At 44.7% G+C, this 14597-nt stretch overlaps 1 protein-coding gene across 1 annotated transcript in view; it reads left to right on the top strand.

Annotated features, from left to right (window-relative positions):
- RFX3 (regulatory factor X3) overlaps window positions 1–14597 on the top strand; it is a 261190-nt gene that overhangs the window by 118837 nt on the left and 127756 nt on the right. The window contains exon 2 of the mRNA XM_054986134.1: window positions 3011–3135. Coding sequence (XP_054842109.1) covers window positions 3019–3135 — 117 coding nt within the window. The 5' untranslated portion in view covers window positions 3011–3018. The remainder of the gene's footprint in view (window positions 1–3010; window positions 3136–14597) is intronic.

Raw genomic sequence — 14597 nt, 5'->3', positions numbered from 1 at the left:
GTCAGTGTGTTGAGGATGTTTGTGAGGTAAAAAGAGGATCTTTTCCTGTTTAATCAGAAGAAAAAAAGGTGTCATGGTTGCAGAGTATTGATAAGCAAATTAGTTTCAGAATAGTTCTTAAGCTTGGCTGTTTTAAAAAAATAGTTATATATTTACAGACTCAGTCAAGAAAACTAATTTCCATACAGATCTTCACTGACAGAATAATCACGGACTCTCTCAAGCTCTACACAATTTTTCTGATTGACCAGAAAAAAATAGTTTTCTCCATGTTTTGACTAAAACTGCAGTTCACTCCACTTCCTAGGCTACAGCCCCCGGTCCAGTCACAAGAAACAATACCGGGAATATACAGTCAAAATTTTTGGATTTTTATAACAATATATTGGTGCAAAATGTGCAAAAGTGCAAAGTGTCAACAATAAATACAATCTATAATAAATACAATCTATAATAAATACAAGGTAACAATTATACAAGGTAACAGTTGTTTGTCTGTGTTTTTGTAATGTTCATAAAGAAACGTCTGGGTGAGAGCTGCAGTAGAGCCTTCTTAGGAATGTAGGCAGACAGTCCCACAGAGGAGGGTGACCACAATCCAAATCAAATGAAAATATTGATGTGCCGACGGGATTATGCTTGCATATTATACCATTCCCGTTTCGTATACACAACTTCTTCCTGGGCACAAAATAGTTTTCTCCATGTTGGACCCTAGGATCCCTAACCCCCCCCCCCCCTGTCCAGTCACAGCAGACTCCATTCAGTCATCCAAGCCTTCCCTGTCTTTCCTCACAGGCCTGTATTTAACCCCACATTAACAAATATTTGGGTTAGGGTTAAAAAAAACACATTAATCAGCAAAAATAAAATACTCGGTCCAGAAACTTAATTACATGTAGAACATTACACTCTGCCACTTTATTGCTCCTACTGAAGTTGTCTGCAGCCTTTGATGCACGCCATCTTGATCAGGAGTTTGGAGGCAAAGAATGTATCAGTGGATGTTCATTGCCCTGGTTCAAATCCTTTACAGACCAGACTCAAAGGATTGTCATTGAAGACCAGTTACCATCAGTAACTTGTGGTGTCCCCCAGGTACAAATCCCATCCCCCCATGCTTTTCATTCTCTCTGTGAAGTTCTTAGGACATTGGTATTTTGGGGTTGGCTGTTGTTAGTATGCTAACAATATGTATCTCTCTGTATCTCCTTATCTAAATCTCCTGGTAGAAGTCCTAGTTTCTGTGGTTAAACGGCTAAGAGTGAACAAACTGAAAGTAAATCTGGGAAGATAGAGGTAATACTGGTTGTGAAGATGGAGATCTTGAAGGACATTGTACTCCCCATTTTTGATGCAGTTCAGCTGACTCTGCTGACTCAATTAAGGACTTAGGGGTTATACTGGATCCAACATTACTGCTGGAGAAGCAAGTGAATACAACTGAAAAAAATATTTTCTTCCAATTCAGTCCACCCGGAAGATGGCCCCTTACCATGACAACTTATGGACACCTACCTTAAAAATGGCCTGCCTGATGAAGTCAGGAAGTTTCCTACTTTCCTGGCTTTTTTGCAAACTGTGCAAAACTGAATTATTCAGGAGGGCTTTCTTTAAACAGAAACAGCTCAGTTCTAGAATGATGCCTGGATGTATCCTGGATCAGGTGGACAAGGGAGAACAAACTAAAACTTAATCCAGATAAGGTGGAGGTGATGCCGATTGGTATCGGGGGTGGGAGGAGGGGTTTACATTTCCAACTTTAAGTGGCGTTTCTATTGGATTAGTAAACTCTATCAAGCGCTTTTGGCCATGAATGGAGAAGCAAGTCAGCTGTGCTGCCAGAGTTTGCTTTCCTTCAGTTGTTACCTAGCCCATAAAAATCTTAGTCTAGCCACACAGATTCATACCATTGTAACCTTGAGGTTGGCCTATTTGTATGTGTTCTGTTTGGGATTATACTAGGACTTACAGACCACCCAGAAACTTCAGTTAGTTTAAAATATGGTGGCCCATGTTTCTGATGGGCTGTAATTGCTGCAGCCATACTTGGCTGCCATTGTACTTCTGGTTTTAATGCAGGATGCTGTCATTGACTATTTTAGAGCCTTTCTTGGTTGACCACTTCTCTCTGCATAGGTCCCATCAAGATCTTTGTTCGTCTGAGCAATGTTTTCTCTTTTGAGGGAAATGAAAACAGCTACAGCACATGCAAAGAATGGGCTGTCAAATGAGGTGCAGACTAGGGATGTGCAATTTGGGTTTCCGATTCGAGTTTTAACTCGAATTGAGCCCAATTTGTAAAGATTCAGGATTCCTGAATTGGCCCAAGCATTGCTGAGCCAATTTGGGAATCCCGAATCAAAGCTTTCTGAAGCGGTTTGTATTGCTTCGAGAAGCTTCAAGCAAAGTGGCAGCAGCTGCACCTGCAGCACTTTTCTAGTTTGCATTGCAAGAAAAGTGTTGCTTTGGGCTTCAGTGTGCTCCAAATCTTTCCGGAGCATACCAAAGCAATTCAAACACCCAGATCCCAAAGCAGGAAATCTGAATATTTTTCGGGTGCACACGCCTTGTACAGACTGCTTCATGTTAGCTCTTTTTTTAGGAGAACTTGCAAAGTAGAACACTTTCATAGACCTTTTTATACATTTTAGATTTTGAAGCTCTTATGTGTGGTTCAAGTAAACTTTTTATAGCATTTGTATTTAATACTATTGTAAACTGGTTTGAGCCAGAAGGAAAAGGCAAGTATATAAACATCTTTACTAAACCTTACTGTGTAAGGTAGTAAGAGATGGGAGACAGCAAATACAGAGGGGCCATACCATTAAATGGTAAAGCAGTATCTTGCTGTGCTTTTTAAAGAAAGTGAACAGTAGCAAGGCTTGATGTAATCAACATGTTGTACTACATGAAAAAGTTGAACAGCAGAATTCTGAACAGTTAATATTAGTACCAGTGACCAGAAATGCTAAAATACACTTACCTTGCAATTTTTTTATTTATACAGAAGCCGCAATGCAGACATCCGAGACTGGGTCGGACACAGGTTCAACAGTTACTTTACAGACTTCTGTAGCTGGCCAAGCAGCCGTGCCCACACAAGTGGTACAGCAGTTACCAGTACAGCAACAGGTAGGCCATTGTTAGTTTTGGGGCGGGGGAAAGAAAAGCAAAAAGTCCTTCTCCCTTCCCCCTACTCTTTTTGTAATCTAGCTCTCTTAAAGTTTTCTTTCTTTAAATTTCTCAGACTAAAATAGCTATATAAAACATGCTTACAAATTATTTAGGTAGTGGGTATCTGCCTCCTCCTTCATTTTTTTTTTCAAGTTGCTTGCCAGCTTTTACCTTTGACCATTAAAGCTCTTGGGACTTAAAAAAAGCCTACTGCCTTATTAATCTGCCTGACCTTTACAGTCATCTCTGGGAGCCCTGTCATCTGAGGGTAGATGGGTGGCAATCTAAGAAAGGGCTTCTCTGTCATAGTACCAAAACTGTGGAATTCTCTCCCCAGGGGAATTTGCCTTTATCCCTCTATTAGTGTCTTCTGCCAGTGGGTGAAGGCTTTTTGTTGCATTTCGTGTTCCCTTACTGACCCTTCTCTCTCTGCATGTTTTTGTTGTTGTGAATTGTGTGGAAGAGCAGGATAACAAATGATTTAAGTAAATACATAAATAATGAATCTTCCCCCATAAAAGTCTACAAGTGCGGCTGGACTTAGTAGCCAACTATTATTTTCTACTAGCTATAAATAAAATCCAAACTTGCTGCAATGTTACCTGTAACAATAACATATTCCTAACCAGACCATGGGATGTTAATAAAAAGAAAACAATTCTATATAGAATTAAAGTTGCTATCTTCAGTTCCAACTGTCTTCAAACTTATCTAAATTAATGAACATGTGATAAGATAGTTATTTTTAAACTATTATTAATTTTGTAATTTTTGACCTGTTTATACCTTTACAAGTTTATAGTTTTTGTCAATAAATAGTAAAAATAAATTTTTACAATGCCCAAATACTTTACAATGTATACATTTTCTAGTAAAAGACAATTCTTTTAGAAAATATAAAGAATTGGGGGCTAATTCTCTGGCTATGTCTTTATATTTACAGTTTTGCTTGCCCCACAATATCTAATTGCTGAATAGTATGTCAACTTGTTATCAATACTACATTTGCTGTTAAAAGGCAAGAGCTAAGCTTAGTTTAAATTCTTGTACAAAATAATTTATTACAAAAGCGAAAAGAACTGACCATTTTTCCAAGAAGAATGAGTTCTATGGTAGATTAGAGACTGACAAGAGTTCATACCAAGAATTTTGGTGCCAGGAGTTCATAAAGAAGAACCCAGTCTTTCAGACAGCATTATTCCAGGGGCCACAGATTAGCTTAGAGCATTTGCTTTGCATGCAGAATATCCTCAAGTTTGGGTGTTGGTATCTCCTGTAAAAGAATCTCTGGTATCAGAGCAGGGAATGAGCTACTGCCTGTGAGAGTATACAGTGCTGGGCTAGATGAACCAAAGTCTTAGATAAGACAGTTTCATATATTTAAAACTTCAGTCCTGTACACGGTTACTTAGGCATAAGCTCCATTAAATCCAGTGGGACTTTCCTTTGAGTAAATGAGCTTACTCCATGGCTGCTGGTTTTGAAAAAACCTTTTAGTAGAGATCAATAGCAAATCTGTTTTCAGTTTTAAAAAAGAACTTATTTGCTAGATTGTACAAAAGTGGGAACAACTTTTATAGTTTGTATGTACTTGTGATTGTGACAATCAAAGCCATGGCCAGCCTCTGGGAAGCTCTTACCAACCAATCACCACGCAGCAGTAAGCCAGCTAATCAGGAGAGTGGAGGCGGGAGAGAGTGGAACCATACAGTTAAGCTGCCAGATAGGGCTGGGTAAAAAAAAAAATAGAATTATGAAATCTGGACCTATCATAAAATTCTTCATGCTGAATTAAAAGGGCTTTTCTTTGGAAAAGGGAAAATAGTAAGACCATTCTAGTCAGTGTTCAACTGCTAGGTAGATGCTTTGGGTGAAAGCCAAATTTGAAGGCAACAGTTAAATGAAACACTGTATCTTTTCAACTTTCATTGTATAGTTCTGAGCCCAGTATTGGTGAACTACTAAGCTGTTTATCTTCTCTGAGTGAATCAAAATAAAAATCCTTCTTCAGGAACAAGCCATGTCTCAACCTTCATTTAACCCGCTAAGCACAGTGTACCAAGTTCAAGGAATCCTCAGATGCACTATTTAAAAACATCTATTGGATGCTACCACTTTTCTACAAATATAGCATTTTAATAAATTAGAAAGGGACACAGAAATTATCCTAGCATTTCAGCTAGGGTTCCCAGACGCCCACCAGTTTGCCACCTTTGGCTGGAGGTGGCAAGCTCCCAGTGGTTGCCCGCTACTGGCAGGCCATGCACACGCTTCCAACAGGTGCAGTGATGTCACTTCCAGAAGTGTCATAGTTGTGCCGGACGTGGGAGTGTTCCTGCACTTTGTTTGGGACCAATTTGGCTGAAAAAGAAAGCTAAAGATTCCTCAGCTATTAAATGAGCTGTGCTATGAAGGCAGTCCAGGGCTTTGTATCTTTTTTCAGTTATGCAGGCTGAAATAATTAGTTTTGGGAGAGATGTAGTAGTCAAAATTTGAATATCATCAATCAGTATTTTTACTTAGCTAAAAGTTTACAACAGCAGATTGTATTTTAAAGATGTGCCAGAGAATTAAAAGATTGTGGTATTTAATCCAAAATTTGAGTTTAAACAGAATTCAAATACATTTTCAGATTGTGCATATGAACCTGAATGAACCTGAATGAATCCTAAATTTAATTTGCTTTCCTTCAGTTGTATTTCAGAAATACTTTTGCTTGAATACAGCATTTTGTCTTGGAAGTTCTTCATGTTTGTAATTAAAGATGGCTTCTATTTTTGTACTAAATGTTTTTATTCACTTTTGTTTTTGTTGACAAACATATATCAGCATGCTGTATAAATTAATGCTCCATTTGTTCCTTTGAGGCAGCAGATTTTATGCAAGCATTGTTTTGGTATTCTATTCTTCTGCAAATAACAATGAAAATAACGATAAACCAATAATGCGTGTGTTTGAAATCTTGCTTCAGATATCACATTACATTCTGCATTTCCCTCCCCCCAGCATGCATGCACCAATGAAAATGAGCATAGACAATTGAAAAGCCATCACGCTTCAAATGGCATATTATTATTATTATTATTATTATTATTATTATTATTATTATTATTATTATTATTACCACCACCACCACCACCACCACCACCACCACCACCACCACCACCCTTCAGGACAAGTTAACACCCACTCAAAGCAGTTTACAAAAGTTTGTTATTATTATCCGACGACAATCACCCTGTGAGGTGGGTGGGGCTAAGAGAGCTCCTAGAAGCTGTGACTGACCCAAGGTCACCCAGCTGGCTTCAAGTGGAGGAGTGGGAAATCAAATACAGTCCTCCAGATTAGAATCCCGCCCTCTTAACCACTACACCAAACTGGCTCTCATAATTACGCTCACCAAATTTCAGTCTGATAATTTCACAATAATGTGTATTTAGTCAGTTTTAGCTGTTTTGGAAATAGTTGTGGGGGTCAAGCTGAGATTTGAACATGAAATATTAGAACAGTGTCATTAATGTGGACATCAATTTATAATTCAGCACTAATAAGAGCCCAATAGTGGTTTGTTTTTAATTTTTCCTAACATCCTTGGAAACTTGTACAATAGGCCAGTTGGGGATCAAGGATAATAATAATGAGCTTGAATAATAATTGTTTTCTAAATGTTTATGCTGGCTTTAATTTTGATACCATGATGTGATCTCTCTTGAAAATGAAGATATGTTGAGAGCCAGTGTGGTATAGAGGTTCGAATGTCAAGAAATAATCTGACTCTTCTTGAACCAAAATGGAACCAGAATTGCTTGCATTTAATTTAAAAACTCCTCTGCAAACTTTTTTATAGTAACTCTTGTAGAAAAGCTGAAGGTTCTAGTTAGAGATGACTGGTCAGTATAATCTAGATGAGAACAAGCCAGAACTTGATACTGAGAATATCATTCAAGAAATGATAGCCATTTAAGGAGACCCAAGGGTCACACTGGGAAATGTGCATACCAAATGCGTTTGGAAAAGAAAATGATGTTTTTAATGCAAGTGCTAGAAGCCTCTGGACTAAATGAGCGATCTGGAGTGGTCTTCTGTGAAGGCACATATCCCTCTGTCCTGCCTCGCTGTAAACTCTCTGGAACCTTAGTTTCGGCGGGGGAGGGGGTCCCAGCATTGGCATCTAGAGAACTGAGGGAATAGTGCCCCTCCTTCTGGTCATGTGATGTTTTTGGGGGGAAAGTGACAAAGGCAGGAGGGCACTTCTAGTCTTTTAGAATGGTCTGGAAAATAGGATTGCACAGAAGATCACTTGATAAGCAACATTTACAGGTAAGTGCAACCGTATTTTTTGACTTGGCCGATGCAGGCTCCGAACTGATCTGTTTGGGGTTTTTTCGTTTTGGTCCATCTCATGCATAGTGGCCACAGATGCGCAAACACACACTGTTTTTTTCAAGGGGGTGGGGGATGGGGAAACAAGGCTTGGGGCAGTTTTCTTTGCCCTTAACCAAAAACAGCATCAGTCCCCCTCCTAGTTTAAACCATTGATCCAGTAAGTTTTTCTCAAGCACAATAACATACACACAACAGTGGACCTGTAGAAGGTGACTGTCGTTGGGTGGAGTAGGGGGCATTCTTAAGCAGGAAAGCGCACCACTCAGTGCAGTCCAGCAACATTAAAAACAAGCCTGCTTCATGTTCACTTTTTTCTTTTTCTATAGTGCCAATAACTTACTACCTTTGAATTCTGCTGTTTCGTGTTTCCTTGTGCTTCGTCTCCACAATGATGTCAGGTCCAGTGTGTGTTTAAACTGTACTGACTCCATTTTCTAATGCTTCTAGTGTCTAAGTGCTTTCCCCGCAGGTGCACCAGTTCCCAGGCAGCTTCCCCACCGGAGGAGACTGTTTTGTCTAACACCGTTCCACCAAGCATTGGCCTTGAAGGAGAGCAGCTTCCCAAGACTGAAAGATGTTGTTTTGAGAACTGTGGGGGGAGGCTGATGCAGATGGGAACTATTACTCTGTATCTCATGCTTTGCCCTTCATTGGTAACAATGACTGTGTACCATCCTGAGTCTTCTATTCAGGACAGTGGACTATAATGGACCTTTTCTGCAGTAAAGTTTCCTTATTCAATCAATGGACTCTTGTTTGCTTTTGAAAGGGAACCTGTAGGAAGAGCCTTATCTAGCCACAGGCTGACATTTTGTTACCAATCATGCCTGAGTCGGGCCCAGCGGAATCCAAGGTAGTCCCGGACAGGGATCCTTTGTTTGATCCGTATGCGTCCCCCGACAGTCAAACAGCGCAACCCCAAGAATCTCAGGAACCGGTGCCAGCCGGGGCCGGAGCTTCGACTTCTACCCCGCCTCTCATCGACCTCGGCAGTGAGGGGACAAGGCCGATGGCTGCCGCTCTCCCCTTGATCTCGTTACCCACCCCGTCGGAGTGGGGAGCCAGACCCCGAGAAACGCGGGAGCGCCGGGCCGGTGGACTACACCCAAGAGTTTCGATGGACGGGCGCCGAAGCCTAGAGACTGTCCCTGAGCTGAATAGCAGCCAACCGTGGCTGTTTTGGAACAGGACAACCGAACAGACGGAAGGGAACACATCCCGCCGCGGCGCCCTGAGTTGGGATTATTCGGAACTTGCCCCATGGAAAGAGCCAACGGAAGTTCCTGAACAAAGTTGGGTGCAGATGCAAAGTCGCACCCATGCTGTAGATTCCGGCATCTCGGCAGTGACGGGTCTAGCCAAAGGAATTCTAGCAGCGAGATCGCGAGTCGATCAAGGAGACCCTCCGCCTTGGGGGCCGTTTTCCCCGGTGAGTGCAACCGAGGGGAGTTCCGTGATGGGGCAACCGGGCCCAAGCCGAATGCAACAGTTGGAAGCTAGGCTGATCGATATGGAGGAAAGTTTGGCTCATGCCATTCACCTAATCTCAGCGATGGGGGCAGGAGAGAGACTATCACCTGAAGAAATGGCTGTACAAATAGCCACCCTCCAAAGCGTTATGTCCTATCCAGTGGAGGACACCCCGCAGCAGCCGCTGCCTTCCGGAGAGGAGGAATCCTACCCTGGAGAACCGCCCGCGGAAGTCCCTAGATTAGACGAAATTCCGCCTAGCGGGGATACTCCAGCTGAGGTACCTGGAGAGACTCCAACGGAAACCCCTAAATCGGACGGGGATCCACCTACCGAGGAAACTCCAGCTGAGAGGCCTAGAGAAGGGGAAGAAGGGCCAACCCGTCCAACCGGGACGACGGTGATACCCCCTCCCGCTTCTCCAATAACGGTTCGACCGGATCAGACGGAAGAGCCTCCGGCTCCTCCTGGAGAGGAATTGCCGCAACAACCGCTAGAAGTGGTCCCCATTCAGCAAACCCCAAGGGACGGTCTACCGGCACCTCAAGACCAGCCTCTGCTTCCCAGAGTCACGACGCCGGGAGGGGCAAGCCCACGCGGCCCACCACCCATCAGGCCTTCGCCGCTGCGGCCCCTTCCGCTTCGACCGCAACTAACCCCGTTGCAGCAACCGATACGTTTGCCACCTGATCAACCAGTATTACCACCTCCGAACCAACCGGTGGGGCCTACGCCACTACGACCCCACCAACCTGCCCCTCAGCGGCCGGTCATTACTCAACCGCCCCGGCCACCTCCACCTCAACCGCTACTGCCGGCACCTCCGGTATTGCCACCACCAGCCCGACCAAGGTTGCAGCAGCCTGCCCCCCGACCACGACTACAGCCACCAGCCCAGCCGAGGCCACCACCGCCGGCCCAGCCGAGGCCACCACCGCCAGCTCAGCCGGTGATGCCGCCGCCAGTGCAACCAGCACCGCTACCACAACCGGGTCCCCAACCACTTCCCCTCGGACCTCAAGTGCCACTGATGCTTCCGATGGACTTCTACCCAGCACCGGCACCGAGACAAGACCTCCCGATGGGCTGGGTGAAGCTGGAAGCTACTTTTGATGGGGATCCCTCCAAACTGGGATTTTTCCTAGTGCAAGTAGTGCAATTCTTCAACCGGTGGGGACACCTCTTCGGCAGCGAGGCCAGTCAAATTGAGCATCTTGGCTCCCGCTTACAAGGCAAAGCAGCGGACTGGTATGTAGGTCTATACAATATCGGGGGCCCTGAACTCAATACTCTCCAGGGGTTAGTGGACGCTATTCGAGCACAATACGAAGACCCCTTAGAGGAAACCAGGGCCCGAACAGAATTGCAAGCCATTAAACAAGGCAGCATGTCGGCAAGGGACTATATTACGAAATTCCGACAATTAGCTGCCAAATGCCCTAGGTGTGAGGAGTCCACCAAAATCATCCTGTTCAAGCAAGGGCTAAACCCGAGACTTCTGGATAGAGCCCTTATGCAGGACAATCCTCCTACGCTGTTAGGTTGGATCCAACTTGCATGCGAAGTTGAAAATCGCATTTTGGAAGTCCGTTTGGTTGAACAACAACAACAAACGGGACAAAGAAGACCCTTGACTTTACAGAAGGGAGGACGGGGAGCTGGATACGCCACTCGTGGAGCGAGAGATGCTAGATGGCAACAAGGGCTGTGTTTGCAATGCGGACAAGCCGGTCACTTTGCAGCACAATGCCCCTACCGGCCTGTGCAAAGACCTCCGCTTCAACTACGGCGTCCAACCCTTGCTCCATTTCCTACTCTCCAACGCCCGATTCCCGCTCCACGAGCGAACAGAGGCCGCGGCGCTTCCCAAAGGCCCGCCTCAGAAAGGGGGCTGGAAGCGGAAGAAGTTATGGAATACGACCCCGCTTCCCCAAACGCAGAGGTAAATCCAGAAAGCCCCCAGTCGGGAAACGAGATGGATCTGTCGTAAAAGGGCCCAACCGACAGATCCACCCCAAGCCCGTCCCTGCGCGGAACCGGCCACCTGGGTCCATCTTATTCATGCCAGTGACTTTACTTAACCCGGAGAGGAAAATGCACATCCGAGTGCAAGCCCTCATCGACTCGGGCTGCTCAAGAGACATCATCGCCCCAGCCCTAGTCAACGGACTAGTTCTACCAACTCGTGAATTGCAAAATCCAGTAATTTTTGAACAAATGGATGGCACCAATATGAACCCTGTTACCACCGAAACCATTCCAGTAATCACCGGCATGGGCCAACACTGGGAGAAAAGGTCTTTTGTCATCAGCTCCACTGCCAAATACCCGTTAATTCTAGGCAGCAAGTGGCTATGTGATCACAATCCCTACATAAATTGGGCAGAAGGATGTGTCACTTTCAGTCACGCCAACTGTAAAAACCATCGCTGGAACCAAAATTGGGGTAGTGATCCAACTCACACCGAGAAGGCTCTTCTCACCCAAGAAGAAATAAACCAAATACCCGAACCGTACTGGCCCTTTCTGAATGCTTTCTCCGAAGAAGAAGCTGATGCTTTACCCCCGCACCGACGTACTGACTGTGCGGTGGAAATTGTACCTAGAGCCTCACTGCCCAAAGGACGACTCTATCCCATGAGTCCCCATGAACGAGAGGAGCTCCGAAAATTTATCGACACCAATCTTCAAAGAGGGTTCATCCGCCCAGCCAACAGCCCCCATGCCGCTCCGGTACTCTTCGTGAAGAAAAAAGATGGGGGACTTCGGCTGTGCACGGACTTTAGAGGACTTAATGCTGTATCCACCAACAACGCCTATCCCATCCCGCTCATCCGAGACCTTCTCAACGTCGTGGCCCAAGGTAAGATCTTTACAAAATTAGACTTAAAAGATGCTTACTTCCACGTCCGTATCAAGGCAGGGGATGAGTGGAAAACCGCATTTAATACACCCCTCGGACAGTATGAATACTTAGTTATGCCCTTTGGATTGGCGGGAGCCCCGTCTGTATTCATGTCCATGATAAATGAAGTTCTACACGAGTTCCTTTATAAAGGGGTGGTGGTGTACCTTGATGATGTATTAATTTATTCGAACACAGAGGAGGAACACATTCAAATGGTGCAAAAAGTCCTGGCCACTTTGATGAATAATAAACTACCCATCAAGTTGTCCAAATGTGAATTCCACAAAACTGAGCTCACTTACCTTGGGTACTGTATCTCCCAAGAGGGTTTAAAAATGGATCCAACCAAGATACAAGCGATCCAAGAATGGCAAACTCCCACCACCCGCAAAGAACTGCAATCGTTCCTGGGTTTTGCCAACTTCTATAGAGACTTTATAGCAAACTTTGCCCAGATCACGCTCCCCTTAACTGAATTGTTAAAGACTAAAAATAAAGGGGACCAGGCTAAAAAACCCTCCTCCAAAATACAATGGACATCCGATTGCCAAACTGCTTTCGAACGCCTGAAAGAGCAATTTGTAACAGAACCCATCCTCTGCCACCCCAACGAGAATTACCCTTTCATAGTACAAGTCGACGCCAGCGATGCGGCGATAGGAGGGGTATTATTGCAGAAGGGGGAGGATGGGAAACTACGGCCTTGTGCATTCCTGTCAAGGAAATTTTCAGAAGCAGAAAGGAATTGGAATGTGTGGGAGAAGGAAGCTTTTGCAGTAAAAGCAGCCCTCACTAACTGGAGACATTGGCTGGAGGGGGCGCGATATCCCTTCGAGGTCTGGACAGATCATAAAAATCTGGAGGCCCTTCGAAGCCCTCGCAGACTGAATGCCAAACAATTACGATGGGCAGAATTCTTTTCCAAATTCAATTTCACTTTAAATTACCTCCCGGGCAAGACTAACTTTCTTGCAGACGCTCTATCGCGCATGCCCCAACACAAGAGCAAACCGGAGGAGACTGTAGACACGGTCTTCTCGCCTACGCAATTGGGAGGCGTGGTGACTACCCGCAGCCGCGCAAGCCAACCCCTCCCACATAACCAGGAGTGGAAATCAAAACTTAAAGTGGAGGTGGAAAAGGAGGGGGATAAAGCACCTAAAAGTAAACTGGCTCAATCCCCACAGGGGGATTGGCTAGCGGGAAGCAAATTTTACGTCCCGGACAGCCTCCGACGGGAGGTATTACAGCGATGTCACGATGCCCCCACTGCTGGTCATTATGGGTATCTGAAAACGTTGCATCTAATACAACGGCAATTCTGGTGGCCGGGCATGCGCAAAGACATTTCCCAATACATTAGCTCCTGCCCCATTTGCCTCAGCGCCAAAACCCGGAAAGGGAAACCGCCAGGTCTCCTACAACCACTGGAAACGCCTAACAGACCGTGGGAAATAATATCTATGGACTTTATCACTGATTTACCCCTTTCGAAAGGACATAATTGCATTTTAGTCGTGGTAGATCTGTTCTCCAAACAAGCTCATTTTATTCCATGTACTGCTATACCCACCGCTCGGAAGCTGGCAGATTTATTCTTAAAACACATAGTAAAATTACATTCTTTTCCGTCCAAGGTGATTTCGGATCGCGGCGGACAGTTCGTTGCCAACTTCTGGCGGGAGCTTTTGCGAATGTTGAATATTGAGCAAGGAATCAGCTCAAGCCACCACCCGCAAACCGACGGACAATCCGAAAAAACTAATCAGATTTTAGAGCAGTTCCTTCGTTGCTACATTAATTTCCAACAAGATAATTGGGTGGACCTTCTTCCTTTAGCTGAATTCTCATACAACAACAGTGTGCATGCTTCCACTGGAGAGGCCCCCTTCAAAATTGTATATGGAGCTCACTTGTATATGGAGCTCAATCCATTCCCGTTGGACACTCCCCCTCTCCATTCCTCTAGTTCGCCTGATGTATCTTCATGGTGGGGGGAGGCCACGCAACAATGGACTCTTATTAAAAAACACCTCGAAAAAGCCAAACTGGATTACAAAAAGTACGCAGATCGCCATCGTGCGGCCGAATGGGATTTGCAACCTGGAGATCATGTTTATATTTCCACCAAGAACCTGAAATTAGCTCAGACAAGCCGCAAACTAGCGTTGAAGTTCCTTGGACCTTTCCCTGTGCGCAAAGTGATCAATAAAGTGACTGTTGCTATAAATTTACCCAAGAACTTGCGCCATGTTCATGATACATTTCATGTCAGTCTCCTTAAAAGAGCTCCCACCGACGACAAGTGGCACATCAAAGCTCCACCCATTCCAACTTTGATAGACGACCAAATACACTATGAAGTGCAACAAATTTTGGACTCTAAATTCAAACGGAATCAGCTTTTTTACCTCATTAGGTGGAAGGACTTTGATTCTGGATACGATGAGTGGGTGAACTCTGTACATGTTCATGCTCCTAGATTGACCAAAGCTTTTCATACTCGTTACCCTTATAAACCAGGGGGGGATCTATTTTAAGGGGGGCAGAATGTCAGGTCCAGTGTGTGTTTAAACTGTACTGACTCCATTTTCTAATGCTTCTAGTGTCTAAGTGCTTTCCCCGCAGGTGCACCAGTTCCCAGGCAGCTTCCCCA

The sequence above is a fragment of the Eublepharis macularius genome, chromosome 8 (assembly GCF_028583425.1).
Source record: "Eublepharis macularius isolate TG4126 chromosome 8, MPM_Emac_v1.0, whole genome shotgun sequence".
Taxonomy (NCBI): Eukaryota; Metazoa; Chordata; class Lepidosauria; order Squamata; family Eublepharidae; genus Eublepharis; species Eublepharis macularius.
Note: the sequence above shows the minus strand (reverse complement) of the source record. Positions and strands in the feature narration are given on the sequence as shown.